Source organism: Danio aesculapii, chromosome 24, assembly GCF_903798145.1.
Source record: "Danio aesculapii chromosome 24, fDanAes4.1, whole genome shotgun sequence".
Lineage (NCBI taxonomy): Eukaryota > Metazoa > Chordata > Actinopteri > Cypriniformes > Danionidae > Danio > Danio aesculapii.
In genome coordinates this window covers 21428364-21448965 of record NC_079458.1, presented here as the reverse complement: position 1 = coordinate 21448965, position 20602 = coordinate 21428364, and the positions used below count along the sequence as shown (strand labels likewise).

Here is a 20602-nt window from a genome sequence, read left to right as displayed (position 1 = left end):
CATACCGTGAAAACTTCCTTGCTCTGTTAAACATCATTTTGGAAATATTTAAAAAGTTTAAAAAAAAATTAAAAGGGGGGCTAATAATTCTGATTTCAACTGTACATATTCAAAAAAACGGCAACACCAAAGCTCTTGTATGAGCCTTTTAATTTAATAAATTGCCATTTTTAAATATATGATTTTGGACTTTTTGCTGTTTGGCCGAGCACATACTTAAAATGATGTGCGTGCTTTTGTTCAGTTTTTCATAGAAATAAGATCTGGTCAGCATATTGCACACTGAAAGGAATTTGTAACAATCTACTCTCAGAAACATCTGGTAAACCTACCAATTAATAGTAACAACTAATAACAACTGACATTAAATTAAACATGAAACCTTCAAAGGTCAAAACAATATTTTCCTTATAGTTATAGTATTTACTTTATAGTTAAAATGTTGAAAAATCGCAGTGAGATTTAGTTAGTTGTATGCATTGCATAATACAGCATTATTATGTACTAGGCATGGGACGATAACCGGTTTCAAGGTTTATCGTTGTTTGGAAAAATCAAGGTTTTAAAACCACCAAATTCCTGTTATGCTATTCCTACGGTATATGTACAGTTTTGGTTTTACGTGTTTTTTGTACATTTTTTTATTTGGTTTTTTAGGATAACAGTATCTCCAGCAGAAAAGGAGCCACCACATCAAAAACTACTGTTCAAAAATATTTTAAATGTTTCTTAAAATAAAATAAATTTAAAAAGAACATATTTTAGAGCAGTAATCACAATACTGTGTAACCTTGAAACTGTGATATTTTTATCTAAGGTTATCATACCGTTACACTCTTATACGGGCCCATGCCTGTTTTACAGTATACTGAATGAAAAAGTATGACTTTGCATAATCACCCACACACACATTCATTTATTGAGTAATATTTATCAATTAATATTTATTTTTGTCTTATCACATTCAATATTAATCAATAACAAATACAGCTTCTACTGCTTACAAATTAATTCACAATAATTTTGTTTACTTGTTCAAATATACAGAAGTGTTATTTTAGTATTAATATAATAAAATAGTTTTTTCATCTTTATTATTATTAATATTATTAAAGATTTTTTATAATAATACTAAAATAAAACAGTTTTTAAAATGTATTATTATTATTATTATTATTATTGTTACTATTATAACAATAATAATAATAATAATTTTTAAAATATTAGAAAAAATGTATTATTAAAGATGAAAAACTTTTATTATTTTTTTATTATAAACCAGCATTCTCCAGCCGTTTGGCCATAGAGAAATGGTTGTGCCCAACTGAACCTGGTTTCTCGAGGTTTTTTAATTCCTCACTTTCACCAATTGGTGAAGTTTTTTCCTTGCTGCTGTCGCCACTGGCTTGCATGGTTCAGAATATTGCTCTTTAGTGTTTGGACTCTCAATAGTGATTATTAAACCACACTGAACTGAGCTAAACTGAACTGAACTTAAGCACTGTAAACTGGACTGACACTGTTTCAATTCACTATGACCTTCTATGTGAAGCTGCTTTGACACACTCTACATTGCTCTACAATTATATTAATGCTAAAATAATATAGGTTTTTAGATTTTGTTAATAATAATATTAATAATAATAAAATAATACTAATAATATATGTTTATTATATATTAGTTATATATTCTTTCTTGGCAATGAGCTGAAATAAATAAGTAAAATTCTTTGCACTTTATCAAATATTATTGCATGTTATATTTTAAAAAAAAATCTCATTTAAATTATATACTTACAATTAAATGATTTAGATTAAGGCTAATATAACAAATTAAACATTTTATCTGATACATAAGGCATACAAAGTAGGTAATGTGGAAAATATACTGCACTCACAGCAACAAAAAAAAAATCAAGTGAATAATCAGATCTTTCCCCCAGCCGGCTCTGGGTGGATGAAGATGAAGACCTCATCTCTCATGCGAGTTTGCCATGTACAACACTGTTGACAAAACCCCGCCAGACCCCACGGCCACATTACTGCAGCTGAAAAACGAAGCGATGTGACAGACGCTGTGGAATTAGCTGCTGAAAATAATAAGAGAGATGTGACTATTCAACCCTGTTACACAACACGTCCCACATTGTTTTGGAAAAGCAGAGGCAGAGCAGATGAAGTGGGAGGGAGAAGAAGAAAGAAAAAAAAATGCAGATAGCAGATGTAGGACTACTGCGCACAATATGTTGGTCGTCTTACTGTTCCTGACATTAGCATCTGATCCAGGCACAGTCTCTCGGGACGGCTGCGTAAAGAGTAGAGCCGGTGACAATGACAGTCTAACAAAATAAAACGTGTGCCTGTAAGCTTATTTTTATGCAAATGGAATCCCTGCGATTGACGGGTGGATTCCCTATGACTGGAATACAGATCGTTGTATCTAAATTTGGTGGGGCGTCCCTGCTGTTAAAGTCAGAGAATTGTCTGTGGTCATGTGCGGGTTAGTGGAGTGGTTGGTTCCCCTACAGCACTACGACTGCTCCACTTTACACTCTCTCAGGAGACAAGCTCACTGTTAAATGTAGTTCACCTTTCACTTTGAAGACTCAACAGACACTCTCTCAGGTTTTTATACAGAATAGTATTCAGTATTGCCTTACTACAAGTTTCTTATGCACTACTTACATGCTTTATACTACAAAATGGCATTGAATAATACACAAGTATGTAATTTGGGATGTACTTATAATGTTGCTATGCTGTTGCAAAGTTATTTTGTAAGGTTTTTATTAGGGATGCTCCGATCAATCAGCCAGAGATCGGTATTGGTCGTTAATCACATTTGATGACTTGATCGGTACTCGCTGATACACTGAAAAAAATTATTCAAAGATGACTCTTTGGATTTACTCAATTTTTTTACGTTAAATGGTTGTAAACAATTTATTTGGGCTGAATTTAAACAAACAAATTAAGTTGAACATTATTAAATTTAATTTGTTTGTTTAAATTCAATACAAATAAATTGTTAGCAACAGTTTTGAATGCAACACTTTTTTCAGTGGGCATTATCATGAAACGATCGCAAGTGTTTGTGTTAGTAATAAATAAAATATTTGAATGATCTTGCATGTATTTAGCCCTTTTTGGAACTGAAAGGTCTGTGTTTTTGATAATGATGGAAGTTCACTAAAACCTGGCTGCAAATATTAGATACAGTTATGATGTTTTTAAGATGAATATTTAATAGTATAACCTCTTGCAATCTACTTCTACAGTAGTTTATAGACCTATTTCCATTTAGTAAAGAAGTAATGGATTAAATGGTTTGCATTTTAACTTCTTATGCATCAAATATTCGCTCTAAACTTTTTCTTGATTGAGAATTGAGTTGTTTCCAAATTGCATTGTTAGTCATTTTTCTAACCAATTTTTTTTTACATGTTCACACCTAACTTATAAGAGACGTGTTTAAGGGTTTATATGCAGCATCCTTAATTTATTCTCTTACAGTTGAAGTCAGAATTATTAGCCCCCCCTGTTTATTTTTTCCTCAATTTCTATTTAACTAAGAGAAGATTTTTTTTCAACACATTTGTAAACATAATAGTTTTAATAACTGATTTATTTTATCTTTGCCATGATGACAGGAAATAATATTTTACTAGATATTTTGCAAGACATTTAAAGGCTTAACTAGGTTAATTAGGTTAAGGATAGGGCAATTAGGCAAGTTATTGTATAACGATGGTTAGTTCTGTAGACAGTCGAATTTTGACCTTGAAATTTTGACCATAAAATAGTTAATAAAAAATTTAAAACTGCTTTTATTCTAGCCGAGATAAAACAAAAAAGACTTTCTCAAGAAAAAAAAATATTATCAGACATACTGTGAAAAATTCCTTGCTCTGTTAAACATTATTTGGGAAATATTTAAAAAGAAAAAAAAAATTAAAGGGGGGATAATAATTCTGACTTCAACTGAAGGTAAAGAGTGATCTCCACTTAAGTATTAAAGCTTAAAGCACCAGTAGTTACTCTGTATCGGCCGATCACCATGACAAGGAATCGGTATTTGGTATTGGCTGCAAAAATCCTGATTGAAGCATCCCTAGTTTTATACTAGCCTAAAATGAAAGAAGAACATATGAGTGGACTGATCATTCAAAATCAGTTTACAATAGTCTCAATGGACCATTTTCACAAAACTGTTGTGACGCATTTAACAGTTATCAGCATCTTTAATCCTTAAAAAAATATATATTTTGATTTTTAATAAAGCGCATGCACATTTATATGCATTGATATGTATATTATATCATCTTAGCATCAAATGACAAAAAATAAATTACCGCTTGTGTGACGTGTTTGAAATTGAGTGCCTATGGGCAAATAGGATTGTAAAAAAATATTTGCTGTACACTCCCATTCCCTGCACTCTATGTTTTCTCACTCTAATCAAACTATAATGACGTCCACTACTGACAAACTCAGAAATGTGGAAAAGGGGGGCAATCTGCTGAAGCTGGTTGCCATGGTGTTGCTATGCAACATCTTAGGCTTTCTAAGTGTTTTAAAAATATTTATGAAGAAGGCCTAAACAAAAGACAATAATATGAGTGGAATTAACCATATAACCTGTATTGTCATGTTGAAAAGTTTTATGGATAAAGGCTGGTTTATACTTTGTCGAGTGATCAGTGTGACCCAAGGTGCCTACCTTACGCATAGTCATGCATTGTTTGTGTTGCTCTGCAATAACACTTCTGAAACGCTAGCTTGCAGTGGGTTTTCTTGTTCCCCTGTGTCAAGTTTCTTTGCTGGTGTTTTGTTTTTTCTGAACGCAACCTTAATGTACAAGTGGCTCAAACTCGCTCATTCAGAGGTAGGAACCGGCAGATGTGCAAATCATAAGATAAACCCAAAACAAAAGTTTCCATCTGGAGCTCCTTAACAGGACTCGACACGGGACTAGACACTTGCTCCATCGGGCTTGCAGCTCTCAGCATTGCCCATACTCATCACCACTACTAAGCTGACCAATCACAGAGCTTTCATTATGCGTCATTGCGAAGTGTACTTACATTTTTTGAGAGGAGAGAGCGTCAGCGTTGGCGTCAGCCATGGCAAAAACTATGCAACCGCGTGAAGGGTGTGCCAGAGCATACGCATGCGCTTGGCGCATAAGTATAAATCAGCCTTAAGTGCCAGGGTGTTACTAAGCAATTGCTAAGGCATTCTGAGTGATTTTTAGAGTATTACCATCCTGTTGCAAGGGTGTTGTGAGATATTGCTTAGCAACCCAAAACAGGAAAATGTGACCGGCATTGCTCATACATGATCTGTTTGCACATTTATAGTGTATTATGGTTGCCAGAGTGTTGCTATGCAATTATTAAGGTAGCCATGAAATCAAAATAACATTTTTTTTAGACGTTAGTTTTTTGAGTATGTTAGTCTTGAACATCCAATGCTGGCAGTATTTCCCTTCCGCCTAAATGCATAAACATCTTTTTGACATACTTCCGTTTTTCATCAAATCTTCTGACCAATCAAATGCTCTCTAGTTTCTGAAGTGTCCTGCAACCTTAAACATGCTTCTCATTTGCTTTTTATTTGATATGATTGAGCTCAACCATCATCACTCTTAAAAATAAAATAAAAAAACGCTATTGCTGTTTTTTTTAGGGGGGGGGGGGGGGGGGGTCTACCCTACATCCTACTCAGTCTACATGTCTCCGTTGAAATTATTAACAGAAAATAATTAGTTAAATGTCCCAACACAAATGAAGAAACCGTGATTGGAATTGGGAAGACATGGTGTATGTGTGTGCATGTGAGAGTGTAAGGGTGTTTCCCAGTACTGGGTTGCAGCTGGAAGGGCATCCGCTGTGTAAAACATATGGTGGATAAGTTGGTGGTTCATTCCGCTGTGGCAACCCCTGATGAATAAAGGGACTAAGCCAAAGGAAAATGAATGAATGATTGGAATTGAAATTATGTGATGTGATTGGAATCAAACTTAACCTGCTTTGCGATATGGACGGTTACCAAAGTGTTTCAATGCAGCTGCTGCAAAATGTATCAAATTGTGTGTTGATATGTGGTTAGTATATGATGTTGGGTGTTTTTTTTTCTACAGACAAAGATCAAAAATAGAAAATCCTGACCTTGACCAGCTACCATGTTGCTGGCGTCACGACTCCTGAATGGTTGTCAGAGCTTCGCTATACACAGTTGGTAATGTGTTATGATGACTGGTTGCTATGTGGCCCACATAAATAAAAGGCCATTCCCCACTCTCTACGATATTCTGATCTGTCTTTTCTTCAGTGCATATCTATAGGAATTCTTTTTAATCGCTCACTGGGATAAAGGGTCAGATAGGATGCAATATATAAATAATAGCACACCTCTCCGCAACAATCCATATGAGCTGAGATATCAGCACAAAGTCGTGGGAACGAAAGTTCAAAGCTCTAACTTTAGAAGAATGTGCTATAATAATATTGACTTTTGCCTTAGCAAGAATCTATAAAAAACTAGTAGATTGGAGTGTAGGAGGCTCTATGTCTGTGAGTACTTCACCATTCAACACATCTGCCAGTTTAAAGTGATCTGATTCAAAAGGCAGTTCTGCTTAAAACCGGCGTAAACATCATCAGAGCATGTTTTGGTCAGGTCCCAGCATGCCTTTGAAAATCTCCTGTTCCAAGTCACCGTTAACCCTCAACTAATGGAGTAAGCTGGAGCCATTACTGCCAGGTTAAGATACATTCACTGAGAGTCCAAGAGACCACTGACTGCCCACAGAGCCTCGGATGGTAGCTCTGATACTGAATCTCTCTACAACATGTGAATCATGCAAATTATCATGACTCACATTAATATATAATACAAGGTCATAATGGGTTTATATAAGTCAACACATACTGTACTGTGTATAAGGCGCTTGCTATGCCATTGATTTTCATTTTTCTTTTCCAAATTACGTTTTATTTTTTTCTGCAAAAAAGCCGCAAGCCAAGCCATGCATTCAGAAGCCATTTGCACCCACTGACAGGTAAAATCTGCTTCTCTCTAAAAAAGTTCAGGTTGCTTTATTAACATGACATTTTGTACAGTATTGCGAACACATTTTTGATGTATAAAATATGCTAACTATATTAACATCATCAAATGAATAAAATATACAGCAAATGAGAAATAAATGAAAGAAAAAAGAAAAAAAACAGACAATATCTAAAAAAATATATATTATAATTTTGTCCTTGCCGAAGTTTAGTAAAGATTTTCTGAGTTGTTTAGATTAAAGAATGAATTTAAATTTTAACATTAAATATGTTTCTTTCACTCTCGCGTCTGTTCGCATAAATTTGACGACAACTGTAGAAAGCAAAAGCAAAAACAAATTACGGACATTTTTTGGAAATTTGAAAAACTGCAGCCAGAGGCGTTAAGTCCCAAAAAGGCACATCTCAATGGGTCTGCAGAGCGAGGTCGTAGCCAGGGGCGGACTTAGTGATTTGGGGGCCCTAAACCATTCCAGGTGTGGGGCCCTAGTTTTTTTAAAAAATAAACTCCATGTTAAAAAGTGTATATATGTATATATATATATATATATATATATATATATATATATATATATATATATATATATATATATATATATATATATATATATATATAAATATATATGTGTATATATATATATATATATATATATATATATATATATATATATATATATATATATATATATATATATATATATATATATATATATATATATATATATATATATATATATATATATATAAACTATTCTTTTGATGAACTATAATGCAAAATACAATCTAAAGATATATAAATCATTATTAAAAACATATATATTTATTACAACAAAACTTTCTGGTAGAAAAATAAACGTTACAAAAAAATCTTGAGAAGGCAGCAACACCAAAGTTCCAAAAATACCAATTCATTAATTAAATTTGTATTTTTGGAGTCAGTGTTTTGCCGCCTTTTTGAACATATTTTTGCTGTTTGACCGAGCACCCATTTAGAGTGATGTGCGTGCTTTTGTGCATTTTTTTACAAAAAAAAAACTTGTATTATTTCTGGCACTACATCCCTTCTCTGTACTATTGCAGGAACATCAACGAACATTAAGTCCAAAACAAACTAGAAGCAAAGCTCAAACAAAGCACAAGAGATCTGCTGCATAAATAACACAATAAAAACAACGCTGTGGCATCAATTTATCACTGCTACTCTCAAAGTCGACGGTGTTAGCTGCTAAATACAGAAAGCCGAAGACTGAGAGAGACAGAGTAATGCACACATTCACACTAACATAGCATGTACTAACACACAAACACACTATTGGTGCCATCGAATGAAGAAGGACTCAGGATGGTGCCAGTGGGTTTCATTACACAAACGGAAGTGAAACCCACCCACTCCATCTGACCTTGATAGTAGGATTGCCAAGAGTATTTCATTTCCTGAGCTTCCTTTCAACACCTCCATCAGCCTTCCAGAAGCCACAAATCCACCGAGCCTTCAGTGATGAAGCCTTCTGAGATCACATTAACAATTAAAGTGAGAAGAAGAGCGAATTTACAGGGGAAGTAAAGACCTCTGCTCTGAGGCTTGATGCTGATCTTTACAATCTTAAAAATAAATCTGTGGTTCTGTGAGGAATGTTTAATATCCGTCGAAGCTTTCTATTTAATAAAACGTTCTTTAGAGTGGGCAAAGGTGGGATTTTGTACATGCTATTAAAATTATTATTTCATGAACTGTTCACTGATGATTGTTAAAGACAACTTTAAAAAGACCAAAATGGATCTTCAATTGCATCCCCAAAAATGGGACTCTTTGAAATTCTATAATTTTTTTGTGGCCCTGCCCACTTGTAACCATCAGAGGTCATTAGTGTGTAACTAGTGCATTTGACCAGTGAATCCAGCTCGTGTAATCAATCAAACAGTGAATATATATTATTTTTTCACCACTGGCTTGCATGGTTCGGGACTTGTGGAGCTGCGCATCCATGGAATTGGAAGTGTTTGGACTCTCAGCAGTAAAAATTAAACCACACTGAACTGAACTAAACTGAAATTAAACTCTGAAAACTGGACTGATACTGTTTCAATTTACTATAATCTTCTATGTTAAGCTGCTATGACACAATCTACATTGTAAAAGCGCTATAGAAATAAAGATGAATTGAATTTTTCATAGCATTTTCAAAATAGCCACCACAAAGATGTCAAAACTAGCACTGGATATCTGAAATACCTTTATTTTTATACTTCAGTTTGGTATCTTTTTTAATTCCAATGGATTCTGACTGGCTGTCAGTGTTGTATCAGTTGAAAAAATATTTCTGTAAGTAATCCCAATGATATTGTTTCTCTCTTTTTACCCTTATAGCTGTGTTCTGGACTGTTATTTTAAATTTTTACAATAATCTTTTCAGTGTTATTCTTATACAGTAGATATCGCGCTAGTTGTGAATGACCCTTAAGTAACATATTTCGCAAAAATACACCTTCTAGTGGATTTGCTACCTGAAACATGCAAAAAAAAACGTACCTGGACTGAAACGTATTACATGTTTGTCAAAGGCACGTACTTCCAAAGAGCACGGGCTGGATTCATGATGATTATATATAAGATGGGTGTGGCTCTGGAACTCATCGCTTCATTTTTTCTGTTCAACATGTCAAGGTCAGACACTAACAAAATACCGCAAGCAAAGGTATTCTAAACTTCCCACTTACTGCTAAAAAGATTATTGCTATTTAAAAAAATGGCATTTACCACCACACTGCATTTACACTGTAGAAGAACACTTTTTTGGGGATTTCTGCAATACAGATAATGGGGCAGCACAGTGTGGTTAGCACTGTCGCATCACAGCAAGAAGGTTGCCGGTTCAAGTCCTGGTTGGGCCAGTTGGCATTTCTGTGAGTTTGCATGTTCTCCCCGTGTTCACTTGGGTTTCCTCCAGGTGCTCCGGTTTCCCCCACAGTCCAAAGGCCTGCACTATAAGTGAATTGGGTAAAACAAAAAAATTACCATAGTGTATGAGTGTGAGAATGTGAGAGTGTATGGGTGTTTCCCAGTACAGGGATGCGGTAGGAAGGGCATCCACTGCGTAAAACATATGCTGGAATAGTTGGCGATTCATTCCGCTGTGGTGACCCCTGATGAATATAGGAAATAAGCCAAAGGAAAATGAATGAAAGATTGGAATTGAAATTATGTGATGTGATTGGAATCAAACATAACCTGCTTCGCCCAATCAGAGACTAAGCTGAAGAAAAAGAAATGAATGAATGAATAAATTATTTGTACAAGTTTCTAAAATGGCAGATCTTGAAGTCAAACAAGACTTCTTTACTCAATAGTGATGGGCGATTCATTGAAGGTGATATTCATGCTCAGTAAAGCCAGTTTTTGCCAAAACATTCATTTTGTCAGTAAAGCTGGTTGTGTAATCGATGAGAATGGTTCCACGATTTGATAGCTGTTGTGTTGCTTCTCAGTGAACTATGGCTCTGTGTTCCTGCGGATCTGAAAGCATGTGAAAATACCCTATAAACGTTGTTTTTACTCCTCACTCACCCCATAACTCCAGTCGAGTGTTTGAAATAAATTATTTTGTCAAATGATTCCATAGTTGTGTTTATTAGTCACAATGAGTCAATAAAAGCAGTTAAATCTTTTGCTCTGTTTGATTTCATGTCTCTTCTTTGTGGCATTTTTGTTCAGTTTCCATACAAGAGCGCCCTCTTCATCAGAGATTTACCAGTGATCACAGAGCTGTGTTTCCATGACAAGATGTGCATGAGAAAAGCAGCTTTTACTGATTTGCAATCTCGATTTCATTTCAAATAATCGTAAAACCCTCAATCCCAACAAGCATGGTCACAAATCCATAATGCATAAGGCCCACAGCATTGTTAGTGGCTCTTCCTTGGTGAAATATGATTCTATAGGGGATGGCAGGCAGATTGTAATTGGTAGGCGGCATGAGCTGTGTGGGGATAAACATCCATGCTTAAGACGCTTCCTAATCTGATTAAGGTAAACGGCTCATCCAATGATACCTGACAAAGTTAAGACTTATTAGAGCATAGCTGGCCAGTTCTGCTGCAACGCAACACCAAAGCATGAAGAACTACAGTGCATCTGATTCAATTCACTCCATCCCATGAGAGCATGTAGCCTCAGGATAGCCTTGGAGTGCTGGGGAAACTCTTCCTTCTGAACTCTTTTAGCATGCCATGTTCCAATATGCTATTTATAGAGAGCAGAGCAAGATGGGGGAAGCCTGAGGTGTCTACATTAATCATAAGAAAGTGTATGGAGGTAATGCTTTTAACACTGCAACATTTCTAATATTTTTAAACAAAATCTGATTATAATACAAAGCTGTTTTCAACGTTGATAATTATAAGATTTATTTTTATAAAGCGTTTACAAATGATTTCTGAGGAGACGTGACACTGAAGAGCGCAGATATTTTAGTTCTGTCATTAAAGGTATAAAATAAAATTTTATTTAAAATTGTAATGGTATTTCAAAATATTTCTGCTTTTTAGCAGTATTTTTGATAATAAAATAAATGCAGTCTTGAATTTCACACAAGCTGCTTTGAAACAATAATTATTGTGAAAAGCGCTATACAAATTAACTTGAATTAAATTTAAAGGAATGTGTGATTAAATCAACACCGCAGATTTTTTTTATTGAAAAAATAACTGTTTAGTTAATTGTAACAGTTGTATTATTCAAAGGTGCAGTAGGTGATCTGCCAAAATGCTAACCGGTTAGCATAACATCTCTGGAACACAGTCCCTCCCCACCAGTCCAAAGCCACGCCTCCTGAAACACGAACGCGCGTGCCTTAAAGATGACATTAGAAAATTCATTAGATCTTGTCATTTGCCAGTTAGAAAACTTTAAAGTACTTTATAATACTACAATTCCCAATGAAAAACTGTATTATATCTAGCTCATTTTCAGTTGTGTATCAAGCAAAACTTGTCATAATGAGCAATATTTCATGCAAGCAAGGATCGCTGGACTCAATCTCTCATGTGCTTTGTCCTAAAGCAACTACTGTGTTCTTAGTGGTTGGCCAACAGGGCGCAGGAATTACACTTATTACTAGGCCACACTTACATGCTATTTCAGACCGAATATTCAAAGTAGCATGGTAAACATTATAGGGAGCGTCACAGGTTGTCATTGTTCAAAAATGAACAAATACGAATATAATCAGCTCAGTAAAGCAGGCTAGGTGGAATAGCGCTATTAACTTATGTTTTGTTGTAAACTAAATAAAAATCAACATTATCGATGCTGTAAAAGTACCTTATGAAATTGAAAATAGTCACATCAATCTTTCGCCGGAGGATTTCAGTGGCTGAACAACACTTCTGTGCATACAACTTACTCTACAACAAAATCTACATAAGCGCTGCAGGACTACAATAGTTTTTAAAACATAACATTACCTGACTAAAAGAAATACTTCAGCCATGGAGTCATCCTTCCTCCAGCGTGCAAAAGTAACTCCAATTTTGATTCAGGATTTTTAAAAGTTTTGAGAGACTTTCAACCAGAACAAAAAAAATGTTTCTGAAGACAATCACCTACTGCACCTTTAATAATGAGTAATTTTGCAGTTTTATAACAAATGCACAGTAATTTATTATCAAAGTTAAGTTAGTTAATCTTTGAAAACAACAATAAAAATCCAATAATACTGTAATCACTAGCAAATCTTTAAAATGTTTTTTATATATAATGAACATGATTACTTACAGCATTTAAAATGTTTTTGTGACTTAATTTCCCCCAACTAAATATATTTTAACACCAGTACTCTCACAGAAGAAAAACAAATCTAACTAAACATTACAATCCATCATAACCCACTGCTAGGTTTGCAAACATCATCCCCTCACACTGTGATCCCTGAATAAAGCTAATAAACTATAATATTACAAGGCAAATAAACCAAACGGAACAGAAGCCAGCCAGAGAGATGGATGTTGCAGGGACTGTTTTTACAGTTGGTTGAATAACAGTGTTTCATGCTGATTGTATGATGTCATTATGTGCTTCCTGACATTAGCTGGCCAATTCCCTAGCACTCAAGCTATGCAAGTTTTTGTGGACTGACAAAACAAGACCTCATGCCTAGCAAACAAGCATAATGTGTACTCTAATCAAAAAGAGTTATGAGCACATATTTGCAATTTGCTGCTCACCCAGAGGCCCAAAAAAGCCATCCAGCCACATTTGGTATGCAAGGCCTACGAGTGCAGCGAAAATCCGAAATGACAGAAAGTATTACTAAATAAAGTGGCAAGGAGACTGCATAACCTTGACTGGCCATTTTTCTTAGAGTCTTAAGGGTAAAAAGCTTTTAACTGGGCCAGTAGTCTCTATGACCTCATCCATCATTTGCGTCTACAACCGAATTCGTTTTATCACTTGTGACGGTGTTTGTCCCCAAACACTCAACAATGAGATTCCATCACCTACTTCATTAAACTCAATCCATTATGCATAAAGGTTCAATCCATAAGCACAACACCAGCGCCGCACTCAAAACAAGACATGCATCTGTCAGACTCTTCTTTGCTTACAATGAAACCGATAGGCTTCTGAAAATAGCCCCATCTGGTTTGAAATATTCAGCAAGTGTGGCTGACATCCAAGGCCACTGGGTTAAGGAAGCTTTTCACCATACGAGGGGGCCGGTGTGCAAAGCTTCATTTTGGAAAAGGGGAGGTTGCGTTTCTGCATGACAACCCTTGAAAGCTTTGCTTCATTATCCTTTTTAGCTGTAGCTAGGAGACAGTGGCATCTTTTAATGAGATTCTTTAAATGTAATCTCTGAGAGAGCTTTGGGTATCAGGAGATGTGATGGGAAATCTGGCCATACAAAACCAGTGTTTTTGATGCATCAAGCAAAGCTGTTTAAAGTGTCCATATACTGTACTTCAACAGGATAGCGGGTACTGCCTTAAACAGATAGTTTGAACAAAACTGAACCATTTCAGTGACTGCCAATTTAAAGGAGGACCGTTTTAACATTCAAGCACGAGAAAAAGCGTAAACCTGACATAATTGATGCTTTTTGTTTCATGTTGTACATATTGAAGGGGTAGTTAAAATTGCTATGAAAATACTACAAATAATAGGCATAACAATTATTATTCTGTTCCAACCAATAATGTCCCAATAGCATAAGAACAGCAGAAAGCAGTTTGGGTTACTTAAGTGACTTTACTGGCAATTGTTCTTCTCAATATCTTTCTTTTTTTAGTAAAACTACAACAAAGAGGGTAAAAGTATGTACATATTCACATTTACTTTAACAAGTTCGATTTTACCAGCAGTACAGGAGGGCAGGCCGTAAATGGCCCGCGGGCCAGCAGTTTGAGACACCTGCTTTAGGGTGAGTAAGCAGTGAGTAAATTTTCATTTTTGGGTAAACAATCTCTTTAATTTAAAGTTAAAGAACACTTGCATGTTAAACTCAATCAACAGTATTCATTCATTCATTCATTTTTCTTCAACTTAGTCTCTATTTCAAAGATCGCCACAGCGGAATGAACTGGCAACTATTCCAGCATAGGTTTAACACTGAGGACACCCTTCCACCCGCAACCCAGTATTGGGAAACACTCGCACACTCTCTCATTCACACACTCTCATACACTATGGACAATTTAGTTTATTCAATTCACGGCATGTCTTTGGACTGTGGGGGAAACCAGGGCACCTGGAAGAAACCCACACGAGCATGGGGAGAACATGAAAAACTCCACACAGAAATACCAACTGGACCAGCCGGGACTCGTAGCAGTGACCTTCATACTGTAAGGCGACAATGCTAACAACTGAGCCACCGTGCTGCCCCAATCAACAGTATTTGAGGTGTAGTTATTGTGATATAATCAACATGTTAAGGTAAAATTAACCTTGAAAAAGGGAAAACAAATGAAGCTAGCTATGATTAATTGTGGCTTATAATTTCATGACAATGCTTACACTCCTTGTTTTCTAGAAAAGTGTGGCTTTTTTGGTTGTGTAGGTGAAAGTCAAGTGCTATTGGGGTTTCTGCCTGGATTTTGCCTACCCAAATTAAAAAGCTTCTCAAATACATATGCAGAGGTGTAAATGCAAAACACTGTTGAAGGTGATTAAAATAATTGTTGTTTGTGTTATAATAAACCCCTCACAAAAAGAGGTGCTTTTTCTGTAAACTTAAATTTGAAAGTGTACCTTTTAGGTTCTGTGTGGTCTAGGTTGCTGTAATTAATTTTGGTGGTTCCTGCAAATGTCAGTAATCATATAGGAAAAAAGAAAAATGTCTTTATCATAATCTATGCAAAAGTTATTCTATTCCAACTGATGAGAGAACGGAACCGCTTATGGGGTATTGGGCCAGTACAGACCTTTAAAATGTAAAGAATGTGAAAGTAAATGACGTCTCAGACCCAGTAATGGGTACGCAGAGTTTATTTAAATATAAAAAAAAATAAAATAAAAAAAAAGGAAATTCTGGCCAATTCTGCTAACTCGATAACCAATAAATACAATAAGGCCAATAAGTACAAATCTTGATGTATAAACTGGGTATTGACATTCATAGTAGAACAAAAAAAAAATTCTATGGAAGCCAATCAAGGCTACCAGTTTTCGAATTTCTTGAAATTATCTTCTTTGTTTAACATAAGAAACAAGCTCAAACAGGTTTGGAATTAATAAATGATGACAGATTATTTAATTTTTTGGTCAAATACCCTTTAAAATTTGTTAATTTAATTATTGATAGATTCAATGTTGCCATAGGAGTTCATTCACTTTGTAAGAGGTGGCAGCTACACTTGATTTTTGAGTGTTCTTGTTCCTGCTGCAGAAACATGCCTGTGCATAAATTAAAATTCATTCAGGACCCCTGCTTCCACACTTCATTGCAAAACCGAAAACATGACTGACTGACAAACTCACCAATGTACCAATAGAGCCAAACATGGGACGCCAACATTTTACAGCACATCTGTGAATCTGATCCTGAAATCAAACATAGCAGGCATCCCGTTTCAGTTCAAATCAAAGGCCATGCTGAACTGTATTTGGAAGACACTGATACCAGGACATGAGGGATTCCTCTGTTATGTGATCCTCTCTGGCAAACCTCTCATAGTGGAGGCATCCACAACCAACTGATCCAATTTCATCGCAGGGGAACACTGAGAGGTCGCTTCACATCCCAAAACCAGACCCTGTCCTTCTGCTTCGCTCTCATCATGTAAGCTCCTCAACACGTGGACTACCATCTGCTTGTGCTCTCAGAAACTGTAAAACGTTTATACTGTGTCGTTATCCTCAAAGAAAAAGCAGCCGACAGCCACATAAAAAACATTTGCCAGATTTATTTACTCGCATTAATTCGTTTGGGCTAATCTCATAACCTCATCTCACTTCAGTGCGTGTTGTGTTGATTTAAACAAGCGCAAGACCTCCATGGGGCTAAACGTTCTCCTGAGAACTACTCAAACGAAGACGATAACTTGTTTCCCTCAAAGTCTATGGAAGGGAATTCAATACCACATTGTTTTCGATCAACTATAACACACCAGAAAAGCCTGTGTTTTAACCGCATAAGGCTTCAGATGGTGACCACAACAACTCAAAATGTGTCAGGAGCGCTTGGGAAAAGTGCCAGGCTGAAGGAGAAGATATTGATTTGCTGGGCAGACTCCCTGAAGTTTTTAGTGAGTAAAATAAATCTTATTTAAGAAGCACTCCAAATTTGAAAGAGGAAATCAACTAAGACGTGATACATTCCGCGAGAGAGTTACAGACATATGCTTTGTTACAAACAGCAAATCTGAAATAACTCTATTATTTACAATTTACTTAAAATACACTATTTATACCAAGTCATAAAAGAAGTCAAATGATGAATACAGAGACCCTTACTACTAGCAACACCAGTGGTCATTAAGAGAACTGCAGCACCAGCGAAAAAAAAATAAATAAATAAAAAATTTGAAATACCTTTAAAGCAAATGATTATATGAAGACAACAAACATCCAGATGCTGTTGACACTGCTGAGAGCAACAATTAGATGATAATGTAAATATGTGCTGCTCATTTCCTTCTCAATAACAAAATAAATGTACAACAAAAATAGGCATGGGACGATAACCGTTTTCAAGGTATACCTCGGTTTGGAAAAGTCAAGGTTTTAAATCCGCCAAAATTTTCTGTAGTACCGTTCCTAAGGTATTTGTAAGATTTTTTAATCACATTTATTTTATTATTTACAAATAGAACAAAAATCCAAATATGCCACTTTAAATCTGTGTTTTTGAAACTAATGAAGACAGAAGTCAATGATTCATTTGAATTATTTAGCCTGACATGTTTACCATTCCAAAATATTATAAATCTTTCAAAAAATCAAATATATTGTTTTTAAATGGGATAAAAGTTTTTATTTTTTACCCAGACATTTAAAAATAATATATTATAGAGCAGTAATCACAATACCGTGATACAGTGAAACCGTGATATATTTAACCAAGGTTATCATACCATCAGAATCTTATACCGGCCCATGCCTAAACAAAAATGACAGTGGTGGAAAAATTGCAGATTTCTCTAAAAGCATCTGAATTTAGCAATGATGTTGACAGATGACAATTAAATTTACACAGCTACAGTATGAAGCACATGATTATTAGGTATTATCAAGTATAATGGAGAATACAGACTATAGATCTTGCTTTGTGAGACTATATTTTGAATAAATCCCTTTTCTTGGCATGACATGTAGACAGTACAGTACAGAATGACTCTTTCAGTATTATCTTTTATTTTAAGCATTCGTTTCATGTGTCAGAATCGAAAGGGGGACGTACATGTGACATCTTTTTGATTTTCCCATCAGAAATGCTCAGTCTTTCACATAAAAAGTCGTCAATAGGCATTCAAAACAACCTAGGAAGTCAAAGATTTTTTTTTATTAAAATCTGTGGAATACACCACAATTCTTTTCTACAGTCACTTTAAATGTTTGTTTGTTTTTTAGCATCCAGTGTGACTTTTCACAGAGAAAACCATCCACACACCTAACCAGTACAATATTGTAATGTGAAAGGCAGGAAGGACAGACATTCATAACCAGGATAAAGAGAGTTTATGAAATCATCGACATACCTGCCTTATCATACATTATATATCTGAGCATAAGAAATACTAAAATGCCACCACCACAAACAGCCAGAATAGCAAAGCCAGTTCACAGTGCATTGATTTAAGGTTCAGTGGCATTAAAAAATTTGATCCGCTTATTGAGGCTCCAGCACAAGCATTAAGACTGTTTGCTCTGATGCTTAGGAAAATAACTGTGAGCGAGTACAGTGCATTCATGTTAAACACATTGTTGCTTAATACTGTACCATGAAGAGAAGGGCAGCAGGCTGGAAACTGTAGTTTTAAGATTCTCAGTAAGGAACTGGCAACCATAGATCATTTTCAAATTCAGAACACTCTTAAAAATTATTTTTGCATAATTATAGCATAATTTTACATCCATAGAAATTTTTAAATTCACGAAAGATTCTTCATATAGTACGATTCTTTAGGTTATTAAATTGATCTATGCAATATGCAAAACAATGTTTCTTTGAAGAGCCTTTTACCAAAAAGGTTATTTGGATACGCTTCTATTTGCTTCTTCCTGGCAGGTTTATTTTTATATTGCTATGATTTTTTTTTATAGATTTTTATTTAATATTATAGTAATTTGGATTTGTTGTTTCTTTTCCAGAAAATTACAATGGTCAAATGTTTTTGTTTGTTGTGATTGGAAATGTAGATGTTTATAAAATAAGACAAAAAATACATGTTTTACTCAAAATCAACGGGCCTATATTGCAATTTTGAGTGTGTGTGTATATATATATATATATATATATATATATATATATGATCTCTAAAATGACAGTAGTTTTATTTGAAAATAAAAGAAATATTTTCAGACCTTTAAAGATTCAAATAAACATTAATATTTTACTCAAACCCCTTGCTAAATCCTGTAATTCTATAAACTGAAAATTGTCAAGCGGTCCCTTAATTTTTCATCTATAAATAAATAATAATAAAGATTTCAATAATATATATTAATATCATAAGCAGCAAAGCCGCAGTTGATTCCGCTGTCAAAACAAAAACATCCTCCATCCAGTCACATTCACAGCCAATCGCCTTACCTTTTTCTTGGCAAGAAGAAAGGATCTCTTCCTCCTTTGGATTTGCTACCTGGGTAATGATGGACGTGTTGTCCATGGAAACGGGATTTTATTCCTCCTCGGTCACTTATGTTTTGATAATTTTCGGCTAGCCTGATGCTAGCGAGCTAGCGGTGTGAGTCCAGATGGCAGACGCACCATACATGCATTCACCGCACACGATCCTCCAGCACCGCATCCAAATAAACACACATACACGCACACACGCACACACACCGCACAAACAGCAGATCCTCCTGTCAGACTGCAGAAACCAGTAACATTTCAGCCTTCATGTCCTGTAAGGTCTATGGAGATCAGTGACAGTGTGTAATAACAAAGAGTCTGATCTGCAGCCGCTCTTTCTCTCTCCCCGAGTGTGTGTGTGTGTGTGTGTGTGTGTGAGTGCGAGCGGGCGCGCGCACACAAACACTAATAATGTGACCGTGTGAAACTGGGATTTGCAACAATGTAGCCTACTGTGGTAATAACAACTTCAGTAAGTATGACCTGATGTTTGAAAGACATTGTTGATGTTAAAGACATGGGGGAAATTAAGGCTAGGCACTGCAGGTGAGTATGGTAAAAAAAAGTAAATGACCTAATTAAAAATAATAATAATATAGGTTAATCCGTCAAATGATGTATAAACATATTCCTAAGTAGATAACCTTCAAAATATAGACATAAGTAAATCTTTGAAGTTTGGTGTATGTACATATTTATTCGTACGCAAAATTAAATTATACAAAACGTAAAAGTGAATTTTGGATGTTTTGTTTAACCAGGCAAAATAAGAGAGAGAGAGAGAGAGAGAGAGAGAGAGAGAGAGAGAGAGAGAGAGAGAGAGAGGTTTACATTACAGATTAATTCATTGTGATATTGTGATGTTAAAGTTTATGTAACTTGGTGATCATAGTTTTACTTAATATCAGCTAAGCTGTCAGAAAAAGCAGAGAGAAACAATAAATTACATGAAAATATTATTCTATTTTAGGATGTCACGGTGGCGCAGTGGGTCACTCGATCGCCTAACAGCAAGAAGGTCACTGGTTCGAGCCTTGGCTGGGTCTGTTGTCATTTCTGTGTGGAGTTTGTATGTTCTCCCCGTGTTTGCATGGGTTTCCTTGGGTAAGCTAAATTGTCTGTAGTGTATGTGTGTGAATGAGTGTGTATGGGTGTTTCCCAGTGTTGGGTTGCAGCTGGAAGGGCATCCGCTGCGTATAACATATACTGGATAAGTTGGTGTGATTTTTGACA

At 35.4% G+C, this 20602-nt stretch overlaps 1 protein-coding gene across 1 annotated transcript in view; it reads right to left on the bottom strand.

Annotated features, from left to right (window-relative positions):
* ctdspla (CTD (carboxy-terminal domain, RNA polymerase II, polypeptide A) small phosphatase-like a) overlaps positions 1 to 19743 on the bottom strand; it is a 79127-nt gene extending 59384 nt beyond the window's left edge. The window contains 1 exon segment of the mRNA XM_056450350.1: positions 19325 to 19743. Coding sequence (XP_056306325.1) covers positions 19325 to 19400 — 76 coding nt within the window. The 5' untranslated portion in view covers positions 19401 to 19743.
* Between the last annotated feature and the right edge of the window lie 859 nt (positions 19744 to 20602).